The 23,710-nt window shown below is 44.4% G+C and overlaps 1 protein-coding gene across 1 annotated transcript; it reads left to right on the forward strand.

Moving 5' to 3' along the window:
* The first annotated feature begins 133 nt into the window (after positions 1-133).
* Positions 134-17,880, forward strand: bri3bp (bri3 binding protein). Its single transcript, XM_078227041.1, has 3 exons — positions 134-337; positions 14,321-14,423; positions 16,050-17,880. Exons 1-3 carry the CDS (start codon positions 134-136, stop codon positions 16,457-16,459), a joined length of 717 nt encoding a protein of 238 aa, XP_078083167.1. The 3' UTR covers positions 16,460-17,880.
* The last annotated feature ends 5,830 nt before the right edge of the window (positions 17,881-23,710 follow it).

The following is a 23,710-nucleotide window of genomic DNA, read 5'->3' on the forward strand; positions in this document are numbered from 1 at the left end:
GCAGAGAGGGACTCACCAGTTGCTTTAATCTGGTCCCGGGAAGGGTTTTGCGGTTGCACGGGCAGGTTGGTTCCGTGGGCCGGACCGCTTTCCGGGCTGCACCAGGCTCTGGGTCGGGCTGCAGCTGTTGGTGATGGAGGCGCTCAGGGGCATGTCGCTGGTGGCCGCGGTGCTGCTGCTGCTACTGGCGGCCGGCTTTGTGCCGGTGGACTCGGTGAAATCCCGCCGGCAGAGCGAATACGAAAAGCAGGATAACTTCTTCAGGAGGGCGGCAAGCAGCTTCTACTGGAACCTGGCGGCCGTGTTCGGGGAGGAGAATGTGCAGGCGGTGCAAAAGGTGGCGCGGGGGGCAATGAGGGGGCACTGACGGGGGGGGGGGGGGCACTGACGGGGGGGGGGGGGGCACTGACGGGGGGGGGGGGGGCACTGACGGGGGGGGGGCACTGACGGGGGGGGGGGGGGCACTGACGGGGGGGGGGGGGGCACTGACGGGGGGGGGGGGGCACTGACGGGGGGGGGGGGCACTGACGGGGGGGGGGGCACTGACGGGGGGGGGGCACTGACGGGGGGGGGGGGGGGGCACTGACGGGGGGGGGGGGGGCACTGACGGGGGGGGGGGGGCACTGACGGGGGGGGGGGGGGGGCACTGACGGGGGGGGGGGGGGGCACTGACGGGGGGGGGGGGGGGGGGGGGCACTGACGGGGGGGGGGGGGCACCGGGGGGGGGGGGGGCACTGACGGGGGGGGGGGGGGGGGGGCACTGACGGGGGGGGGGGGGGGGGGGCACTGACGGGGGGGGGGGGGGCACTGACGGGGGGGGGGGGGCACTGACGGGGGGGGGGGCACTGGGGGGGGGCACTGAGGGGTGGAGGGGGGTGAGGCACCGAGGGGTGGAGGGGGGGGTGGAACACAGAGGGGTGGAGGGGGAACACTGAGGGGTGGAGGGGGGGTGGAACACACTGAGGTGGGGTGGAACACACTGAGGGGTGGAGGGGGTGTGGAACACACTGAGGGGGAGAGACACAGGGGTGGAAGGGGGGGGAGACACAGGGGTGGAAGGGGGGGGAGACACGGGTGGAAGGGGGGGAGACACAGGGGTGGAAGGGGGGGGAGACACTGAGGGGTGGGGGGTGGAGACACTGAGGGGTGGAGGGGGGGGAGACACTGAGGGGTGGAGGGGGGGGAGACACTGAGGGGTGGAGGGGGGGGAGACACTGAGGGGTGGAGGGGGGGGAGACACTGAGGGGTGGAGGGGGGGGAGACACTGAGGGGTGGAGGGGGGAGACACAGGGGTGGAAGCGGGGGGAGACACTGAGGGGTGGAAGGGGGGGGAGACACTGAGGGATGGAAGGGGGGGAGAGACACTGAGGGGTAGAAGGTGGGGGGGGGAGACACTGAGGGGTGGAAGGTGGGGGGGGAGACACTGAGGGGTGGAAGGTGGGGGGGGAGACACTGAGGGGTGGAAGGTGGGGGAGGGAGACACTGAGGGGTGGAAGGTGGGGGAGGGAGACACTGAGGGTTGGAAGGTGGGGGAGGGAGACACTGAGGGTTGGAAGGGGGGGGGAGACACTGAGGGGTGGAAAGGGGGGGGAGACACTGAGGGGTGGAAAGGGGGGGGAGACACTGAGGGGTGGGGGATACAGAGGGGTGGAGGGGGAGCGGCTGCAGAGTGGTGGAGGGGGGGGGCGGCTGCAGAGGGGTGGAGGGGGGGGCGGATGCAGAGGGGTGGGGGGGGGGGCGCTGTGGAGGGGGGAGGGTGGCTGCAGAGTGGTGGAGGGGGGGGGGGCGGCTGCTGAGGGGTGGAGGGGGGTGCGGCTGCAGATGGCTGGGGGGGGGGACGGGTGCCGAGGGGTGGGGGTGGGTGCCGAGGGGTGAAGGGCGGGGCGGGGGGGGTGCGGGTGCCGAGGGGGGGGGTGGGTGCCGAGGGGTGGAGGGGGGCGGGGGAGTGCCGAGGGGTGGAGTGGGGGGGGCGGGTGCCGAGGGGTGGAGGGGAGGGGGGGGAACGGGTGCCGAGGGGTGGAGGGGGGGGGTCGGGTGCCGAGGGGTGGAGGGGGGGGGGTCGGGTGCCGAGGGGGGGGGTCGGGTGCCGAGGGGTGGAGGGGGGGGGTTGGGTGCCGAGGGTGGAGGGGGGGGTCGGGTGCCGAGGGGTGGGGGCGGTCGGGTGCCGAGGGGTGGAGGGGGGGGGGTGGTCGGGTGCCGAGGGGTGGGGGGGGGGGGTCGGGTGCCGAGCGGTGGAGAGGAGGGGGGGGCGGGTGCCGAGGGGGGGGCGGGGGGGTGCTGAGGGGTGGAGCAATGAGGGATGGAGGGGACACTGGAGGTATTGGGGCATTTTATTGTGTTAAATGTGTCATATGAATATATTGATGATGTCACTGATCTCATGTTGAAATAATTTAAAATATTTTGGGACTTAACTGGATAACATGACTATTGTTTGGTCAGGGGTGGGTTGGAAAACACTGCACATGAGGAAATGACACCATCTTGAGCAGTGTGACTTGCCCTGACCTCGAAATGCATCTTCTACACCAGTGAGTTTTAGTGATCCCTTACTGTGGTTGTCACTTCTGTACTCCAGTGTGAACAGTCGACGCCTCCATTAAGAAATGGGTTGCACCAATTTGCATATTTGAGACATTGATCTCATTAGTGGGACTAACTGAAACAGCCAAGAAGGCAAAGAATTAATTGTTCTACTTATTCAGTCCCTGAAATTGAATTTGTATAATTGTGCTTCGTTGATTTCAACGTTGATAATACAGAGGGTTACAGCATGTCTTCTAATTAAGTATTTAATAGTTAGCTTTCCTGGGACTGAATCCATCATTATTTCAATGTATTGTGTTTGAAACCAACCCGCATACTGTACTTGAAATATTAATGTCTGTCTGTGCAAATGCTGCCTAATACTACGTAAGTGATTCTCCTAGGTAGCAACTATTCATCTTTTAAGTGGCTTTATCACATAGCAATTTTTATGCAGAATATATGGGGAAAGGCCACTTGCTTTGTTTCCTCATCCCATCCTTCACCATCTAATACTATCAGTATAACCCTCTATTCCCTTCTCTCTTATGTTTATCAAGCCTTCCCTGAAATGCACTTTAAACTGTTGCCCCAACTTTCATTTTCTCACCACTTTGCTCTTGAGATGAAGTTTTTCCTAAATTCCTGTTTTTGTAATGATGATGTCTATCTTAGATTACTGGTCTCTGATTTTACACTTCCCTATGTGGAAACACTCTCTGTGGTTTTGAAGACTACATATTCGTAAAGATCTCTATATCATCTCTCAATCTTCTCTCTTCAAGTGAAGAGAGACCCAACCTGTTCATCCTTGCCCTTCCTTTATAGATGTAACCTTGCTTTTTTCATATCATCCTTGTGGATCTCTTAATTGTACACTGGACTCTCGAGTATGATCTAACCAACATTTGGTAGATTTGCATACATTTTCTACTTAATTTTGTCCCTTGTGAAATAAACCCCAGAATTACTTATTAACTTGTGTTGCTATATTTGTTCTCCCAGATCCCATTGCTCCTGCACGCCATTTAGATTATTTTCCAAGTAATATTATGTGACCTTATTGTTCTTGCTAAAATGTAATACCTCTCCCTTGCATATTGACATTAATATGTCAATTATGTGCCCCATTCTGCAAGTTTATTCAAGTTGTGTTGTATTTTGTTAGTGTTCCTCAGTATTGACTATACCTCCTAACTTAAGAACATAAGAAATAGGAGCAGGAGTCGGCCATCTAGCCCCTCGAGCCTGCCCTGCCATTCAATAAGATCATGGCTGATCTGATAGTGGTTTAGTTCCACTTACCCACCAGCTCCCCATAACCCTTAATTCCCTTATTGATCAGAAATCTATCTACCTGTGACTTAAACATATTTAACGAGGTAGCCTCCACTGCTTCAATGGGCAGAGAATTCCAGAGATTCACTACCCTCTGAGAGAAGCAAGTCCTCCTCAACTCTGTCCTAAACTGACTCCCCCTTATTTTGAGGCTGTGTCCTCTAGTTCTTGTTTCCTTTCTAAGTGGAAAGAATCTCTCTGCCTCTACCCTGTCTAGCCCCTTCATTATCTTATATGTCTCTATAAGATCTCCCCTCAGCCTTCTAAACTCCAACGAGTACAGGCCCTAACTTGGTGTTGTTTGCAAATTTAGAAGGTGTTTTTTGATTCTGAAGTCTAAATAACACGCGGACAGCATTGTGGTGTTGTGGTTAGCACTGCTGCCTCACAGCACCAGAGACCCAGGTCCAAAGATGTGCGGGTTAGGTTGATTGGCCAGGTTAAAAATTGCCCCTTAGAGTCCTGAGATGCGTAGGTTAGAGGGATTAGCAAGTAAATATGTGGGGATAGGGCCTGGGTGGGATTGTGGTCGGTGCAGACTCGATGGGCCGAATGGCCTCCTTCCGCACTGTGGGGTTTCTATGATTTCTATGAATTCCGGCCTCTGGTGACTGTCAAAGTGGAGTTTGCACCTTCTCCTCGTGTCTGTGTGGGTTTCCTCCCACACTCCAAAGCTGTGTGGGTTAGGTTGGTTGGCCATACTAAATTAGTGTCAGGGTGATTAGCAGGGTAAATACATGGGGATAGGACCTGGGTGGGAATTGTTGTTGGTGCAGGCTTGATGGGCTTTCTGTACTGTAGGGATTCTATGATTCTAGTTCATCTAAATTGTGGCTGGCAGTGGTTCTCGCACTCATCTTTGACAGGCTCCTAATTTTCACCTTCTGCCACTCTGAACAGCTACCCTTCTATTTTCTGCTTCCTGTCTTATAGCCAACTTCTGCTACTCATCCCTGGACTCTGCATGTTCTGTCATTATTTATTAGTACAGTACATGGTACCTCAGACTGCTATTCCCTGCAGCTGTTTTATGATTTGAAATGAGGCAGATTTGTCACAGACCATGCCTGTATGTTAGCAATATTCTTCCAAACTGTTGCTGCAAACCAGTTATTAGTGGGAAAATTCATTTATGTATAGATTGAAATAATCTGTAGAACACTGAACAGAAGAATATTTTTCACTTTGTATTGAGAGTCCTTGGAATTCTCTACACCAGAGGGCTGTGGAAGCTCAGTCATTGAGAATGTTTCAAGCAGCAATTGGTATTTGAAAATCTGTCAGTGACGTAAAGGAATATGGGTGTGGGGAAAAAAGTATTGAAGTGGATGATCTATTGTGATCCTATTGAATGGCAGGAGCCGGCTTGATGGGCTGAATAGTCTAATCCTGCTCTTGTGATCCTATAGAAATAGTCCTTGTGCTTCATGCAGTAATACAAGTGGTACAAGTTGCTTTTCCAGGCATCGCTAAACTGAGAGGGGCTACCATATCCCTTTTTCTTTTACAGGGATGGAAAATTTGCACCTTTTTATGGAATTCCACACTTAATGTTTTACTAACCTCTGCCTCCTTAGCTTTGCTTCACATGTGCATAATCCAGTGAGGTCATGTTCTGGTTTTGTTACTTAATTTATCCTGCTTCAGTTGCACTAACTGCATTAAACATTGAATGTTGAAATGCTGAGATCATTTTGGCAATTATATACACATGCATTGCTCCGCAATCTTGATGGTAATTGAAGATTAAGGTGATAAAAGGAAAAGTAATGTTTCTACCCACTGTAGATCTAATAATTCCATCCTTTTAAGTGGCCTCAAAGCATTTACATTTCACTCAGGAACATAAGTGCGATAGTTTCCTGGCTGCTCTTGCTGCAGTGAGTTTATAATGTATATATGATTTTGTATCTCAAAAAAAATTCAGCTTTTTTTTTGTCTTCACCTACTCTCATCCCTGTTTTTAGGACAAATCATTGGGTACAGGCTGTAACACATAAGGAACATAGGAACAGGAGTAGGCCATTCAGCCCCTCGAGCCCACTCTGCCATTCAATAGGATCATGGCTGATCTCTGGCCATGTACCTGTCCTAGGCCCATATCCCTTGATACCCCTGCTCAGTAAAAATTTGTCTATCTCAGACTTAAACCTAACAATTGAACCAGCATTCACCACAGTTTGAGGAAGAGAGTTCCAAAGCTCCACCACTCTCTGCGTGTAGAAGTGTTTTCTAACATCTCTCCTGAATGGCTTGGCCCTAATTTTTAGATTATGGCCCCTGGTTCTACAGTCGTCAACTCCTTATCCACCCTGGCCTTCCCTGTAAATAGTTTGTAGACTTCTATCAGATCACCCCTCAACCATCTGAATTTGAGAAAATAAAAGTCTAACTTGTCTAATCTCCTCTTGTAACTTAACCCCTGAAGTCCAGGTTTCATTCTTGTAAACCTGCGTTGAACTCCCTCCAGGGTCAAAACATCCTTCCTAAAGTATGGTGCTTATACCTGCTCACAGTACTAAGTGGGGTCTAACTAGGGTTTTATACAACTGCAGCACAACGTCTGCATCCCTATACTTCAGCCCTTTAGATATGAAGGCCAGCATTCTGTTGGCCTTCTTGACTATTTTCTGCATCTGTTTGTGGCGTTTTGAGGAGCTATGCACCTGAACCCCCAAATCTCATTGGACATCTGCTGAATTTAACTTCACGCCTTCGAAAAAATCTATTTTTAAAATCCAAAATGGATAACCTCACACTTGTTTATATTAAAATCCATTTGTAGTAGTTGTACTTTTATGCTGCCCAATTTTTGTCGTCTACAAATTTGGATATTTGACTTTTTATGCCATTATGTAAGTCAATGAATATAGTAAATAATTGAAGCCCCAAGACAGATCCCTGTGGGACACCACTAGTCACATCCTCCCAATCTGAGTACTCGCCCATTAGTACAACACTCTTTCCTGTTGCTCAATCAATTTCCTATCCATGTCAGCAATCTGCCTTCAATTCCATGGGCTTCCACCTTAAGTAACGATCTCGTGTGGGATCTTACCAAAAGCTTTCTGGAAGTCTATATAAATGACGTCCATCAATTTGCCTCTGTCCACAGTATTTCTCACCTTTTCAAAGAATTCTATGAGGTTTGTCAGGCATGACCTACCCTTCATGTATCTATGCTGACTCTCCCCGATTAACTGAAATTTCTCGAGGTGATCAGCTACCCGATCCTTAATTGATAAATCCAACAATTTCCCCACCACTACGTTAAGCTAATTGGTCTGTAGACTGGGACTATACTCATTGGAATTTATGAGGGGGGATCTTATAGAAACATATAAATTATGAAGGGAATAGATAGAAGCAGAGAGGTTGTTTCCACTCGCAGGTGAAACTAGAACTAGGGGGCATGGCCTCAAAATAAGGGGGATCAGATTTAGGACTGAGTTGAGGAGGAACTTCTTCACCCAAAGGGTTGTGAATCTTTGAAATTCCGTGCCCAGTTAAGCAGTTGAGGCTACCTCATTAGATGTTTTCAAGGCAGAAATAGATTTTTGAACAGTAAATGAATTCGGGGTTATGGTGAGCAGGCGGGTAAGTGGAGCTGAGTCCATGAAAAGATCAGCCATAATCTTATTGAATGGCGAAGCAGCCTCGAGGGGGCAGATGGCCTACTCCTGCTCCTAGTTCTTATGTTTTTATCTAATTCCCTCTGTCACCCTTCTTAAAGAGCAGAGTGACATGAACCAATTTCCAGTCCAGGAATCCAATTCCTGAATCTAGGAAACTCAGAAAGATTATGATTGCGACACTGGCAATTTGCTCTCCTACCTCCTTTAACATGTGTGGATGGAAACTATCAGGTTCTGAGGATTTATCACTCTTCAGTTCCATTCGTTTCCCCATTATTGACGATTCACTTAAGCTAATTCTATTTAGACCCTGTCTCTGATCCTCTGTTAGTTTTCTTGGGATTTCTAGCAAGCTTTTCTATGAAGGAAAATACTCGTTTAGCAATTCTGCCATTTCCCCGTGGTCATTGACAACATTCCCACTCTCAGTCTTCAGAGGGCCAATAGTGCTTTTAACCAGTCGCTGCCCCTTTGAACTATAAAATCTCCTCATTGTCATTTATGTTCCTTGCAAGTATCATTTTTGCCGCTCTTTGTGGCCCTTTGGTCTTTGTATTTGTCCCATTCTGTGAAATCTGTAAGGATTATGTTGGGAGAAATTTGACTTGTCTGCATGGTTTCTTTTCCATTCATGTTACACTTTAGTTTTTAAAAATCCTCTTGCGTTATCTCCACAATTTTCACAACTTGTATTTGAACTTTAAACTATATGCAAAATTTGTTTGCAATTTATCCAAATATTATAATTATGAACACTTTCTACCATCCCCTCAGACTTATCTTTTTAAAAGAGGACAACTCATTGTAGTCAGTCACTGCATTATTGTAAGTTGTGGGCTTGTATAGGTTATAGAAAGTGGCGGAGTGAAACCTTGAAGGGTTTAAATGTGAGATTGGAAATTTTAAATGTGAGGCGCTGTGGGGACCAAAAGCTTGCAAGTTGGCGAGGACAGGGGTGAGGAGCAAGTGGGGCTTAGTGCAGGATAAGATTCAAGTCAACTGTGTTTGAACTGAGATCCCCGTGGAGGATGCAAGACTGGTCAGTAGAGGAGAGTATCGGAATAGTCTGGTCTGGAGGTGAGAAAATATGGATGATTATTTTAGATGGGTAGTAATGTCAATAGGCACACTTTTACAATCGAGTTATTATGGAGTTGGAAACTATGTTTCAATTGCTGTGTTGTGAATGACTTGGTTCAGTCTGAGACAGTGATGAGGGTCAAGAATGAAGTTGCTCATCGTAGTTCTGTGGGTGGCGAAAAAGCTTGTCCGAAACTGAGTCGTATGAGGAACGATTGAGGACTCTGGGTCTGTACTCGTTGGAGTTCAGAAGGATGAGGGGGGATCTTATTGAAACTTACAGGATACTGCGAAGCCTGGATAGAGTGGATGTGGAGAGGATGTTTCCACTAGTAGGAAAAACTAGAACCAGAGGGCATAACCCCAGGCTAAAGGGACGATCCTTTAAAACAGAGATAAGGAGGAATTTCTTCAGCCAGAGAGTGGTGAATCTGTGGAGGTCTTTGCCGCAGAAGGCTGTGGAGGCCAGGTCATTGAGTGTCTTTAAGACAGAGGTAGATAGGATTCTTGATTAATAAGGGGATTATGGGGAAAAGGCAGGAGAATGGGGATGAGAAAAACATCAATCATGGTTGAATGGCAGAGCAGACTCGATGGGCTGAGTGGCCTAATTCTGCTCCTACGTCTTATGATCTTATGGATGTCAGATAAGCAGTACAACAACATAGAAGCAGTGAGGGGCTGAAATTGGTGGTAGATGTGCAACTGAATGTGGTCCATGTGTGGAAGTTGATTGCATGCCCACAGTTGATGTCACCAAGTGGCAGTATGGCTAGGAAAAGGCAGTGGCCACAGATGGCATGGAGGACATCCAAGAGTAACTGTGTATGATTGAGGAGAAAAGTTGGATTGTTGGAGATGCAGATACAATGGTAGTCTCGCTGAACTCTATTGCAGATCCATGGTGACATTGAGTGATGGAACAAACTCGAGGAGCTAAATGCTCTATTCCGGCGGTCTCCAAGCTTCCAGCCGGATGCGGCCCGTAGTTTGGAGATCCCTGCTCTATTCCTTCAGTTTCTATGAACTGGACAGCATTTGAAGTTCTGTATAGGAAGATGGTGTGGTTGACCCAGCCGTAAGCTCAGGAAGATCACAGTCACAGAGAATATGTGTCTGTAGTTTTTGGTGGGCTTTCTGTGCAGTAGGAGTGCATGTCAATGCAAGGAGTGCATTTCAACTATAAGGCTGGTTAATGATCCAACCTGGAATGTTAACTTGTTTCTCTCTGAGCTGCTGACAGTTTTGCTTTGTATTTCTATTTATCCAAGCTCATGCGTACCATTTTATTTGATTTATAGCTCCTTCATCTTTTTTGTTTCATTTCCAGTGAGTCTTTGCTTTGAACATTACTTATCAACTTTAGTTGCATTTTTGTCCCAAGTATCCAAATCCCAAGAACCACTCCTTCACTTGCATTCCTTCTGTGATGCTTCTCCTGTTTTATCATCCTATCTGAGATTTTGCAAATATCTTCATCACTGTATCATTCACAAACTTTAAATTGTTGCTCCCTATGCGTGTTATTTATAAAATCTGAAAAGAATAATGGACGCAAAATTGACCCTTAGGGTAACAACCCTGGAACAACTTCCCAGTCCAAAGCAAGATACACCATTTAGTGGATGACCTTTTTTGATCAAGCTTCTCTCTTGCCTCATGAATTCAGTCAAGTTGGTCAAAAGCTATTTTGCTTTAACGAATCCATGTTGCCTAACCTTGATTAACCCACACCCTTTGAAATGGTTCATTGTGTTCCCATCACCATTGGACTGAATGACCTGCAGTTTTCTGGTTTATTGTAAGGACATAGGATAAAGGAACATGAGTGGGCTGTTGTCTCCTCGAGCCTGCTCCTTCACTCGATAAGATCAAGGCTAGTTTGATTGTGGCCTCACCCCACTTTCCTGTCTCCCGACTCATAACCCTTGATTTCCATGTCTATCAAAAATCTAACTCTGTCTTGAGTGAATTAATTCACCCTGCCTTTACTGCTTTCTGGGGAAGATCATCCTACAGACTCGCAACTCACTGGGTGGTGTGGGGGAATTCCCCTCATCTCAGTCTTATTCTTAAACTGTATGTCTTAGTTCTCGTTTCCCCAGAAGAGGAAACATTTTGTATCCACCCTATCAAGTCCCTCTTCCCTTTCTTGAATATTGATTTAAACATTAGTTTATTGGAATAAAATCAGCTTTTGACTTAATGTGATCATTTTGACTCGTGTGCAGAATAGGAGCATGAAGTTGAGCAGTACAAGTGGTGTGTAGGCCTGAGAATTCTGCAGCAGGACCCTGCCTGACATTTCGGGTTATATCATCATAGAAATCATAGAAACCCTACAGTGCAGAAGGAGGCCATTCGGCCCATCGAGTCTGCACCGACCACAATCCCACCCAGGCCCTACCCCTACATATTTTACCCGCTAATCCCTCTAACCTACACATCCCAGGACTCGAAGGGGCAATTTCTCTTTTAACCTGGCCAATTAACCTAACCCGCACATCTTTGGACTGTGGGAGGAAACCGGAGCACCCGGAGGAAACCCACGCAGACACGAGGAGAATGTGCAAACTCCACACAGACAGTGACCCGAGCCGGGAATCGAACCCGGGACCCTGGAGCTGTGAAGCAGCAGTGCTAACCACTGTGCTACCTCACCCCTATGGCTCTAGATCATGTTGCTACCCTGTTTCAAATGTGGCCCTGAGCTGAATTCCAGGGTAATTGACTGCTATTAACATCGTGGCAGTACTTAGCTCTGTAACACTGAGGAGCCCAAATAAGGCCGAGATTGTTTGGTGGCAGTGGCGCAATCCAATAGCTGATCTCACACCAGTCTATCATTACATACAGCAAGACCTGCAAACCCTCTAGACTTGGGCTGATAAATGGCAGTTTTCACGCCATGAGTGGCAGGCAGTGACTTCTAACAAGGGTCTAATTGTTTCCCCATGATATTTAATGGCACTACCATTGCTGAATCCCAAACCATTCACATCCTGGGAGTGTGTCACCATTGACCAGAAAGCCAACCCCATAAATCCTGGGGCTAATAGAGGCTGGGTATTCTACAACAAGAGGTTAATCTCCTGATTTCCAAAGCCTCTATTAGATACAGTCAACAAGTAATGAATATTCTCTACTTGCGCAGGTGGATGCAACGATATACGTGAAGATCAATGGGTTTCAGGGATGTTTGGCACTCCATCCACTCTTTGTGCCATCGATATATTATGGCTGCAGCGTGTATTTATTTATAGAAGCCACGGCAAGTCTCAAAGGTGGCTAAGATGTATATATGCGGGTTCTACTATCTAAAAAGGCAAGGGCAGCAGATGCATGGAATCAACATCATATCCAAATCATAAATCATCCCAGCTTAGAAATATATCTCTGTTCCTTTATTGTTACTGGGCCAAAAATTTACTGAACAGCATTGTAAGAATATTTTCATGAAGTTCAAGAAAGCTGATCACTACCTTTTTCCGGAGCAAGTAAGGATGGACAGTAAATGCTGATGTTTCCAGTGATGCCAACATCCTGCAAGTAAATATATACAAAGATCATGTTTTCTTTAAAAAAATGTGCTATCTAGCATAGGATATAGAGAACCAAAATGGGCCAATTGGTCCAGCTGGTCCGTGTCAGTGTTTATGCTCCACTTGAGTCTCCTCATTGCATCTTTCCAGAGCTAGTTCTTTTAGCATTGCCCTCCATTTGCTTCCCCCTCATGTTTATCTAGCCTCCCCTTAAATACTGTTACCGTTAAACATTCCCTGTGGTAGTGAGTTCCATAACCTCAGCAGCTATGTGTTAGTAGGATGAAAGTCCTTTTAAAGTTGTTCTGATGTTATTGAATATCAAACTTCAAAATGAGACCATGCTAGTAGTTTAGGAAATCTGCTCTCTGTGGCATTATTTACACAATGTCAGGAAACAGAGGTAGTATTAAGTAATTTGTATTTGTGGGCATTAGAAATAATTTTGTGGTTCTGCACTTGAAAAGGTCAATTACTTCAGTTTGGCTTAGATGCATGTATGACAGGGTTTATGATGTGAAAACAGACAAGGTTTTAAATAAAGTTATGCTCACTCTAAATGGAGTTAATGCTTAACAACCAGGTACTACCCTAAAGATTAAAAAATAACTCTTGAATTTAGTTTTAAGCTGGACAGGACCAGGGAGCGGACTATCCAGAAGAAATAAAAAGCCCAGAAACCAAAGCGTTGGAGTTGGGGCAAAAAGTATGTCTCGGGAGACGGTTAAGTTAAATGAACAGAGAACAAAAAGTTCAACAAGGTCCTGTTGGGCGAAGTTAAAGTAAAACACAGTGTAACTGCTCTGATTTAAAGAGACAGCTTAAGGAATCAGAATAAAAGTGAAAAGTCAAGCATCCAATGTAAGTCAAAGGTTTGGTGGCATCTTAATATAGGCTGAGAAGCGATAATGTTCTGATGGCATGGCTCAAGCTGGAGGAGTATTGAGAGGAGAGATTCAAATCCTGAAAGTGGATCCTTGGTGAAGGCGTTTTCGGGAGAAGATTCTAAGGTGTGTTTTTTCGAGAGTGGAGTTTGGAAACACTTGTGTGGAAGTCAGATTCCAGTGAGACCAGTTGGCTCATAGTGTGATAAGCAGCTGGGGTGGGAGGGGCTTTAAGAAATGTTATCATGTTTCTTTTGAGGGGTGTGTTTTAAAATTCAGCTGTTTTACTACAAGGTGTTGATTTGTCTGGGGAAAACATGCAGTTCCATGTTGAGAATGCAGGAAATTACTGATTTAAGCTAGGGATGTGTTTGTCTAAATGGAGTTAATGCATTTGTCTTTACTTAGGTTTCCCTTGAGGTCAGAGTAAAATTTGGATTAGGTTGATGGACAGAGCTAAGCTTGCAAGAGAGACGATGTTTTAAAACCATCAGTATCTGCCTGGTTCTGAAAGAAACAGAGGTGTCTTTCTGTCTCTCTATTCTATTCATCCATGTCTCTAAGGAAAAAAAAAGCTATGGTTTATTGAGCCAGGTTTGCATTCTGAGACCTGACTGTCCAGCAGTAACATCTGCTGGGATTGTAACACCAAAAACTGTCTTGTAGTGCATGCAGAGGATGCTTGCCTTATTTTCATAAGATGGCACTCATTTTTCTCTTGGTGAAAAGCATCATCTAGTGGTTATAGTTTGCATGACTGCAGGAAAAGCTGCATTATGGTGCTGTGTATGGGCTGTGTACCCTAAGGTTAATGGCTTCGCTTTACTAAATTCTGAAGCTCTATTAAATGAAATATTTAAAAATTAACAATTCTGCATTGCTATTTGATTGGACATGTTATAAAGTAGCATATCTCTGTCTTTTGGAGCGGAGAAATAATGGAAGGGAAGGAAGGATGAGATGCCCATTTTCCAATGATGCTTGTCTGGATTTCTTGCCTTAGAAATAAAATTGACAGCTATGCTCCAGCCATCAAGACTATATTAAATTAAAATTTAGAACTGACATCAGAAATTTCTTTTGCTTGGAGGCTTGTGAATCTTTGGGGTTCTCTTGCCCAGAGGATTGTGACTGTTCAAGACGGAGATATTGATTTTGGACTGTGGAGGAATCGCGGGATATTGGGAATGGGGGGGAAAGTGGCATTGAGGTCAGCCATAATAATATTGACCTGGGAAGCAGGCTTGAGGCCATGAGGCCTCCTATTTTAATGTTTTGTTAAAATTCATTATCTAATGAGAATTTTTGTTTTTAGTTTTTCTCCAGGATCACTGAGCAGTTTGTGTTTGGCATGGATGTGTTGGTGGACACAGTATGGAAAATATGGACAGACCTCCTGGATATTCTTGGGATTGATGGTAAAAGTATTTTCATATATGCTGATTTTTAAAGGAGAATATTGGAGCAAAGAAGCATTTTAATGTAAAGTGTTTGGGCCTTTATGCTTTTCGCTTTTCACAGCCTGCTTCACTGTTGTCAAAGATCTGCATTTTAGGAATAATTCTGTGTGCGAAATAGTTCTTTAGCCGCCACATGGGTGTTAGAAGAAAATCTGCACTTCCCTAAATTTGTGATGTTATTAGTGGAGAGCCATGGTCTTTCTACATTTTCTTTTCTATGGTCTATGACTATCACAGTAAGAAGTTTAACAACACCAGGTTAAAGTCCAACAGGTTTATTTGGTAGCAAAAGCCACACAAGCTTTCGAAGCTCTAAGCCCCTTCTTCAGGTGAATGGGAATTCTGTTCACAAACAGAGCTTATAAAGACACAGACTCAATTTACATGAATAATGGTTGGAATGCGAATACCTACAACTAATCAAGTCTTTAAGAAACAAAACAATGGGAGTGGAGAGTGCATCAAGACAGGCTAAAAAGATGTGTATTGTCTCCAGACAAGACAGCCTAAACTACAAGAGTAGTTTAGTGGTCTTGTAGAAAGACCATGGCTCTCCACTAATAACATCACAAATTTAGGGAAGTGCAGATTTTCTTCTAACACCCATGTGGCGGCTAAAGAACTATTTCGCACACAGAATTATTCCTAAAATGCAGATCTTTGACAACAGTGAAGCAGGCTGTCTTGTCTGGAGACAATACACATCTTTTTAGCCTGTCTTGATGCTCTCTCCACTCCCATTGTTTTGTTTCTTAAAGACTTGATTAGTTGTAAGTATTCGCATTCCAACCATTATTCATGTAAATTGAGTCTGTGTCTTTATAAGCTCTGTTTGTGAACAGAATTCCCACTCACCTGAAGAAGGGGCTTAGAGCTTCGAAAGCTTGTGTGGCTTTTGCTACCAAATAAACCTGTTGGACTTTAACCTGGTGTTGTTAAACTTCTTACTGTGTTTACCCCAGTCCAACGCCGGCATCTCCACACTATGACTATCAGCCAGGGGGACATTTTCACCATCTTACTCTTGTATGGTTAGGAATAGTTTAGACTGTGGCGTCTAACTGGCTTTCAGCCAGAGGACTTGCATTGCGTACAGGGAGATTCGAGTGGGGAATGAAGGATGTATTTTTGTAGGGTATCTAGAATGGGTCAGTTTCTCCCCAGATCGCAATTTGTTTGAAAATTCAAAGCTGCCATTTGCCACTTGAAAGTGTGGTTATAACAGCTCAGCAGTTTTTGAAATTGCTGTAATTACTTGGGTTTGCCAATTTAGAGCAGTAGAGTTAAAAACCAGGCCAGTTTAGCAGCAGTATGTCACAACTGTGCTCCTGGCGCACCTTAAAAATAAGCCAAATCTTATTGTTCTGTGTAATGCTCTCTGACAGGAGCCAATGGTGGATATCTGCCTGAGGTTGAAATGCATTTTATTCGGAGTCTGGGAGCTAATGTTTGGCTTGGAAAGCTGAACAATTTCTTGTTTCATTCCTGCAAAAAGCATATCCCTATAGTGACCAGCTAATTAAATTTATCTGTTGACTTTGTTATGACAAGTAAATTTTAATTATCCATTATTATGTCTTGCAGGATCAAACCTGAGCCAGTATCTGAACCCGTCGACAGCTGTAAACCACCCAACTCAAGTTCTTCTATTAATTGTTGCTGTGCTTATAGCTTATTGTTCTTTGACAATGTTTCTGGGACTTATATTTTATACATTACGCACAATGTTTGGCTGCTTTTTCTGGATCGCTCGAATTGTCTTCTATGCCCTCGCTTGCCTATACATTCTGCAGAAATCTGAAGGTGACCCTGAAGGTGCTGTGCTCCCACTTTGTTTTGTAGTTTTGGCATACGTTATTACCGATCCAGGCTTTTATACAAGGAGGAATGTTAGTCATGTCGAAGAAAAACTTGATCATCTTGATGGCCAAATCAGGCTTATGAACATTCGTCTCAATAGGGTATTGGAAAAACTCGACCAAAACACAGCTTAGTGTTGGAAGGAATGCTATTGTTCAGCACCAGCACTGTTTAACGGATAGAGAAGCACTTGATTAACAAGTGTGAGTAATGCATATTCAAGGATTTGTGTTCCTAAATTTTTCCCCCAATCATTTAACCACGTTTTATTTTTATACTTGCCTACTTTGTATTCATCAATCATACTATAACTGGGAATAGTTTTTGTCCTTTTAATTCCCTTTCTTTTGCCTTAAATATGTTTGGTCAAGTGTTCATTTCAGCACAAACCGAATCTGTTTCACTACGTTAAGATGCCAAACAAAGGAACATTTTTGTTCTCAAATTTTATCTTATCCGAAGAAAGAATATATTTGTGCTCGGTAATTATGCACTTTTGTGATTGTGTTGTTAGTGCACTGAATAAGAAGGATAGTTCTATTTTTGCCTTTAGTATAGTTTGTGAAACAATCAAGGGTAAGTTCTAAATTAAACTTCTCTACACCAGTTTCCCCTCTGTCCCTTTCAGTGTTGCAACGTTATTGGACTCCAAATTACATAAGTAAGAATCAATTTGTGTTGGTGTTCTATATGCAGTGTGCTGTAGTGAAATAAAAAGATTTATATTTATTGTGCACCCCCACTTGGTGTTCTCCACCGCCCCCCCACTTTATTTTGTGGGTGCATTTCATGTGAAGACAAGTACAGTATAGAAATGTGTATGTGTAAATCTGTTGCAAACTGCAGATTTTGCCAATGGTTTGTAGACCATGGATCCTTAATATGGCATGTTTGTAAATGTAATGAAGCAATCCATTATGAGGTTATTTGTATATAGTTTAATTATGGCATGTGATGTTGAGCTAAATTAATTAAGAAAAATCCTGCAAAATAAATGTGAAAATATGGTCCAATCTACCAGCCTCTTAATCACTGAAAGATTTTGTCCCACCTTCAGTTTCTAATAGAGCTCAACAAAAGCATTAGCTAACCTCAAATTTGTAACATTGCCCCCACAAATTTATGTTTCTACGATTCCCCTTTCTGAAAGGTGGTCTTTTGAATTGCACAAGGTAGATTTTAGTATGAAAATATTACACCTGAGTGGGTTACACTATTTACAAGAATGGTATTGTGAATGAATGAGGGTAGTTCAGTGAGTCTTGGAACTGATGGATCCAGTTCAATCGATTTTGTGATGAAGTCTCTTGGTTCTCTCTGTTTGACCCGATCATGTAAGAAAACAATGAGACTGGGATTTTTAAATGATTGAACTATTGCAGCTCTACAATCAATGCCACGTGGAACTAACTCCACTACTATAAAGTACCAACAAATTGTGTTCATTTACTGTGGTTCCCGATGATGTGCCTTTGGGAGTATACGATGCTATATGTGACTAACTTGTTTGGAAATGAACACTGAAGGGAAAATAAAAGCTGAAAATGTTTGTTCACTCAGACTCCGCTTTTGATTTCTCTACCCTAGGAAAAGTGTAAAATAATGGGAATTCTTGATTGACAGAGTAAACCTATTAGATTATATTGTATATTTGAAATGATTTAAATTGTGCTCAATGCCTGAGCTTGTGTTGATCAAATTTACAGTGCATCTGATGGATTTCAATAATTATAAAAATTTAAGATTTACAAGTACTTAATTTCTGCTGACTTTGAGTATTTTTGTGCTAGTACATTGTGATCACACTAGCTTTCACCTTTTGATGTTAATAAGCAGAATTATTTTTGTTACACATTTTTTAATATTACAAAATGCACTTAACTTATTTTACTGCTTTTTTGATATCTCCAAATTCACGTTAATTAATATTATGCATTTTGGTAATTTTGCTGTATTTGGATTCTGTGTTCAATCCCCAGATGCAAGTTCTAACGAAGAAATGGATAGTAGAATCTGTTAAGCACAATGTTATTGTGTATGTTAATAAAGGTGAAATCATGCAATACTAATTAGCATCTGGGTTTCTAAAAAAAATATCCATTTATAAGTTGTGCTGTTCCAACAATACAAACTTGACACCATCATTTTGAGAATGAATTCCCTCCATCACGAACTCACTGTAGCACTTGCCAAGGCTTCTTCAGCACTTTTTTTAAAAAAAACTTGTGACTGCTACTACCTAGAATGACAAGGGCAGCAGATACACGGAAATATCACTACCTTAAGTTTCTCTTCAAGTCACACAATATCACTGCTTCTCCCACTGGGTCAAAATCCAAGAACTCCATACTTGACAGCATTGTGAAAGTATCTGCCCCATGCAGGGTATCGCAATTCAAGAAGGCAGCTCACTACCATCTTTGGAAGGGTAATGGGGGATGGGCAATAAACACTGGCCTTATCCACAATGTCTGCAAGCTGTGAACACTTTTAAATGCTCTCACATTTATAATTGTGTAGTAGATGACTTCGGTGGGAGTATTTGCTTTGAGTAAGAGGGTGATGAGGTTGAACCCCAGGTGAGGAAAATCTAAAGTATTTAGCAGAAGGATTAAGAGGAAACTTAAGGATTACATTTTCGCTCAGTTTAACAGAGATCTGGAGCTCACCAGAAGGCAGAAACCCTCATTGCAGTTTAAAAAGGAAACACTTGTTGAAGGCATTAAAGTACATATCCAAGCTACAGACCAAGAGCTGGAAACTGGGATATAGCTGGATAACTCTTTCAGCTAACAGAGGCATAATGAGATCAAATGGTCAGCTTCTGTACTGTTTGTTTCACAACCCTGTTAGGCAACAAGTTCCAGATGACTCCCCCTCCCTTTCCCCATCCACTGGATTTAAAAAAATACTTCTCTACTGTCCCTTTTAATCCTTCTGCCAATTATGTTTTAGATTTTTGTTCTGGCAACATCCTCATAGATGTGTGTACTCTATAGTGCAATCACTTTTTCTCTAATATGGTGAGTAGAACTGCAGGCAGTACAACATATAAGCTCCCTATTATACTATATGCCTCAGCTAATAAAGCTTGCCTTGTTGAACACCTACGTGCCCTGCTACTTTCAGGGACCAAAACTGAACACACTACTCCAGGTGCGGCCTGTACAACTGCAACATAACTTCCTAACTTTTATACTCAATGCCCTGACTGAAGGCCTGCATGCCAAAACACTTCTTCACTGCCCTATCTACCTGTGACTCCACCTTGAACCGTGCACTTGAACTCCAAGGTCCCTCTGTTCCAGGATACTCCCTAAGGTCCTACCATTCACCGTGAAAGTGCTACCTTGATTTGACTTTCCGAAATGCAACACCTCACACTTACTGTATTGAACGCCATTTGCCATTTCTCGGCCCACTTCCCCAGCTGATCAAAATCCTGCTGCAATTTTTGATAACCTTCCTCACTGTCTACAACACCACCTGTTTTAATGTCAAGATGCAAGGTGTTCCTACTCCTCAATACTTCTCCATATTCTACCATTGTATATTCCCTTGCTTTGTTTGCTTTCCCCAAATGCATTATAGAATCAGTGTAGAAGAAGGCCATTCGGCCCATTGAGTGCACCAACCACAAACCCACCCTAGCTCTATACCCATAACCCCATGCATTTACCCTAGCTAGTCCTCCTGACACTGAGGGGCAAGTTTAGCATAGCCAATCCACCTAACCCACACATCTTTGGAGTGTGGGAGGAAACCCACGCAGACACAAGTAGAACGTGCAAACTTCACACAGACAGTGACCCAAGCCGGGAATTGAACCCGGGTCCCTGGTGCTGTGATGCAGCAGTGCTAACCACTGTGCCACCGTGCTGCCCTTTATCTTGTACTTCTCTAAAGGGATTTCTGTTTACTGCTTTCCTGACCAGTCAATTGATGGCTTCCTATATGCCACAGCTTACTTTCCCACGATAAGCCACTCAAGCAATATTGGTATCATCTGCAAATTTCTTACTCATGCATCCTATATTTAAATTTAAATCATTGACAAAAAGCAAGGGATCAAATGAACGATTTGGATGAGAATGTACATGGCGTGATCAGTAAGTTTGCAGGTGACATTAAAACAGGTGGTGTTGTAGACAGTGAGGAAGGTTATCAAAAATTGCAGCAGGATTTTGATCAGCTGGGGAAGTGGGCCGAGAAATGGCAAATGGCGTTCAATACAGTAAATGTGAGGTGTTGCATTTCGGAAAGTCAAATCAAGGTAGCACTTTCACGGTGAATGGTAGGACCTTAGGGAGTATCCTGGAACAGAGGGACCTTGGAGTTCAAGTGCACGGTTCTCTAAAGGTGGAGTCACAGGTAGATAGGGCAGTGAAGAAGTCTTGGTATGCTGGCCTTCAGTCAAGGCATTGAGTATAAAAGTTAGGTAGTTATATTGCAGTTGTACAGGCCGCACCTGGAGTATTGTGTTCAGTTTTGGTCACCTTGCTATACGAAAGATGTTATTAAACTGGAGAAAGTACGGAAGAGATTTACAAAGATGTTGCCGAGACTCAAGGGACTGAGTTATAGGGAGAATTGGACAGGCTAGGACTTTATTCTTTGGAGCGTTGGGACTGAGGGATGATCTTACAGAGGTGTATAAGATCAAGAGAGGCATGAATAGGATGAATGAACTCAGACTTTTTCCCAGGGTTGGGGAATTGAGCACTAGAGGGCATAGGTTTAAATTAAGAGTGGAAAGAATTAATGGGAACCTGAGGAGCAGCTTTTTTTTTTACAGAGAGTGGTACGTATAAGGGCGGCACGGTAGCACAATGGTTAACACTGCTGCTTCACAGCTCCAGGGTCCCGGGTTCGATTCCCGGCTCGGGTCACTGTCTGTGTGGAGTTTGCACATTCTCCTCGTGTCTGCGTGGGTTTCCTCCGGGTGCTCCGGTTTCCTCCCACAGTCCAAAGATGTGCGGGTTAGGTTGATTGGCCAGGTTAAAATTGCCCCTGAGATTCGTAGGTTAGAGGGATTAGCGGGTAAATATGTGGGGGTAGGGCCTGGGTGGGATTGTGCTCGGTGCAGACTCGATGGGCCGAATGGCCTCCTTCTGCACTGTAGGGTTTCTATGATTCTTCTACGTATGTAGAATGAGCTGCCGGAGGAAGTAGTTGAGGCAGCGGCATTGACAACATTTAAAAGGCATTAATGGGAACCTGAGGAGCAGCTTTTTTTTTTACAGAGAGTGGTACGTATGTAGAATGAGCTGCCGGAGGAAGTAGTTGAGGCAGCGGCATTGACAACATTTAAAAGGCATTTGGACAGATACATGGATAGGAAGGGTTTAGAGGGATATGGGCCAAATGCAGGCAAATGGGGTTAGCTTAGATGGGCTTTTTGGTCGGCATGGTCCAGTTTGGGCTGAAGGGCCTGTTTCCGCGGCATAAATTCTATGATCTGTACAGCTGTTAACAAGAATCAATCACTCAATAATTCATATGGGTCCTTAACCAGAGAAAGCAAAATTTGATGTATTCAGCGTGAATTCTTTGGAACATTTATATTTGAGAACAATTATATATTTGGAAAGGAAGTGCTCCTTAGTATGGGATACCCTGGTAGCATTGTTTGTGACTGATTTTTGTCGATAGTTCTTCCAGAAACATACAATTATGTTTAAACCTCCAAGGATCATCCAGTTTATAGGGAAAGAAGACAACAGGAAAGAAACACTGAGCTTCTGGTGGGTATTCTGCTGCTGCTGTTTCCGAACGGATTTCCATTTCTCTTGGGTTCTGTGTTTCACAGCAAATGAACATACAATCCAGATTCTAGTCATCAAAGTTTACAGCCAGGAAGCCAGTTAACCATATCACATCAGTGCATGTCATTTGTTCACTTCTAAATCTTGCTTTCCATCTGGTTTCCACCACCACTCACCCCCTCCCCCACCTCATTAGGGCCAGTTGTCCTTTGACACTGCACCTTATTCAGTCATTTACTATTCCAATCACTTAATGGATGCTATTAGCACCATTCTCAGCCTTTATAACTACCATTTAAATTCCTTTTGTCCCTTTGTCTCTGACATCTTGATCAATTACACAACGTCCTTCCCCCTCCCCACCCTTACAGAATAAATCTCGCCCTATCTCTTTTGTCTTTAGCTCTGACGAATGGTCATCCAGACCCGCAACCTTGGCTCTATTCTCCCTCCACCGATGCTGTCAGATCTGAGGTTTTCCAGCATTTTCTGTTTTTGTTTCAGATTCTAGCATCCGCAATATTTTGCTTTTATCATGTCAATGCTAGTTCTTTGAAAGAGCTATTCAATTATTTCCTCTCCCATGTTCTTTTCCCATGGTGCTGCAAATCTTTCCCCTGTAAGTTTTTAAAATCCAATTTCCATTTTGCAAGTTACTTTTGGTACTGCTTTCACTCGTCAAAATCTTTCATGATTTTGAATACTTCTGTTAAACCTGTTTCATCTTCACTGTCCAAGGAGGACAATATGAGTTTCTTTAGTCTTGGGACAAGTCCTGCATCGCTGGTTCATGCTACTAATTATCCTCTAAGACCTCTCCAAAGCTTTAACATCCTTGCTGACAATCCTTAGTCCCAATATTCCATCTGGGATCTGAAAGTGTTTTAAAGGAGATCAATATAATTTTCTGTTGTACTCATACATTATTTAGCGCACCAAGAATTCCATCTGCCTTCTCAAGGTGGCCTGTGACCTTCATAAAACTCTTAATTATTTCTGTTCTTGCACTCCTGCTAAACTTGTGCTATTTAGTTTATATTGCTAATGGGTTGCTGCATTTTGAACAAGATAGTTGACTAACATGAAGATTGAACCCATGATATTATAGGCCCCATAAAATCCCTCATAGAATCCCTACAGTGCAAAAGGATACCATTCAGCCCATCGAGTCTGCACCAACCACAATCCCACCCAGACCCTATTCCTGTAACCTCACATATTTACTCTGCTAATCCCCCTGACACTAAGGGGCAAGTTAGCATAGTCAACCCGCACATCTTTGGAGTGTGGGAGGAAACCGGAGCACCCGGAGGAAACCAATGCAGACCTAGGGAGAAAGTGCAAACTCCACACAGACAGTGACTCAAGCCAGGAATTGATCCTGGGTCCCGGGTGCTGTGAGACAGCAGCGCTAACTACTGTGTCACCATGCTGCACCCAAACCCCCCGAGCAGGCTGATCCCGTACCAACACCGCTTGCTGCTCCAAACAATTACACTCACTGGCTCTGCAGCCAATTCAGGCTAATTTGGAAAACTGAATGATATGCGCCACATTTCAAATGGTCAGCTTCGATATTCTTCCTTGATTTGCGCCCACTGCTGAGTGTTATTTTGGTTT

The sequence above is a fragment of the Mustelus asterias genome, chromosome 13 (genome assembly GCF_964213995.1).
Source record: "Mustelus asterias chromosome 13, sMusAst1.hap1.1, whole genome shotgun sequence".
NCBI classification, from domain to species: Eukaryota; Metazoa; Chordata; class Chondrichthyes; order Carcharhiniformes; family Triakidae; genus Mustelus; species Mustelus asterias.

What these genes read in the sequence shown, in the direction of transcription:
- bri3bp (XM_078227041.1), top strand. Translation starts at nt 134, where the DNA reads ATGGAGGCGCTCAGGGGCATGTCGCTGGTGGCCGCGGTGCTGCTGCTG. An exon ending in ATGTGCAGGCGGTGCAAAAG is followed by an intron (nt 338 to 14,320) that starts GTGGCGCGGGGG and finishes TTTTGTTTTTAG; the next exon opens with TTTTTCTCCAGGATCACTGA. An exon ending in GGATATTCTTGGGATTGATG is followed by an intron (nt 14,424 to 16,049) that starts GTAAAAGTATTT and finishes TATGTCTTGCAG; the next exon opens with GATCAAACCTGAGCCAGTAT.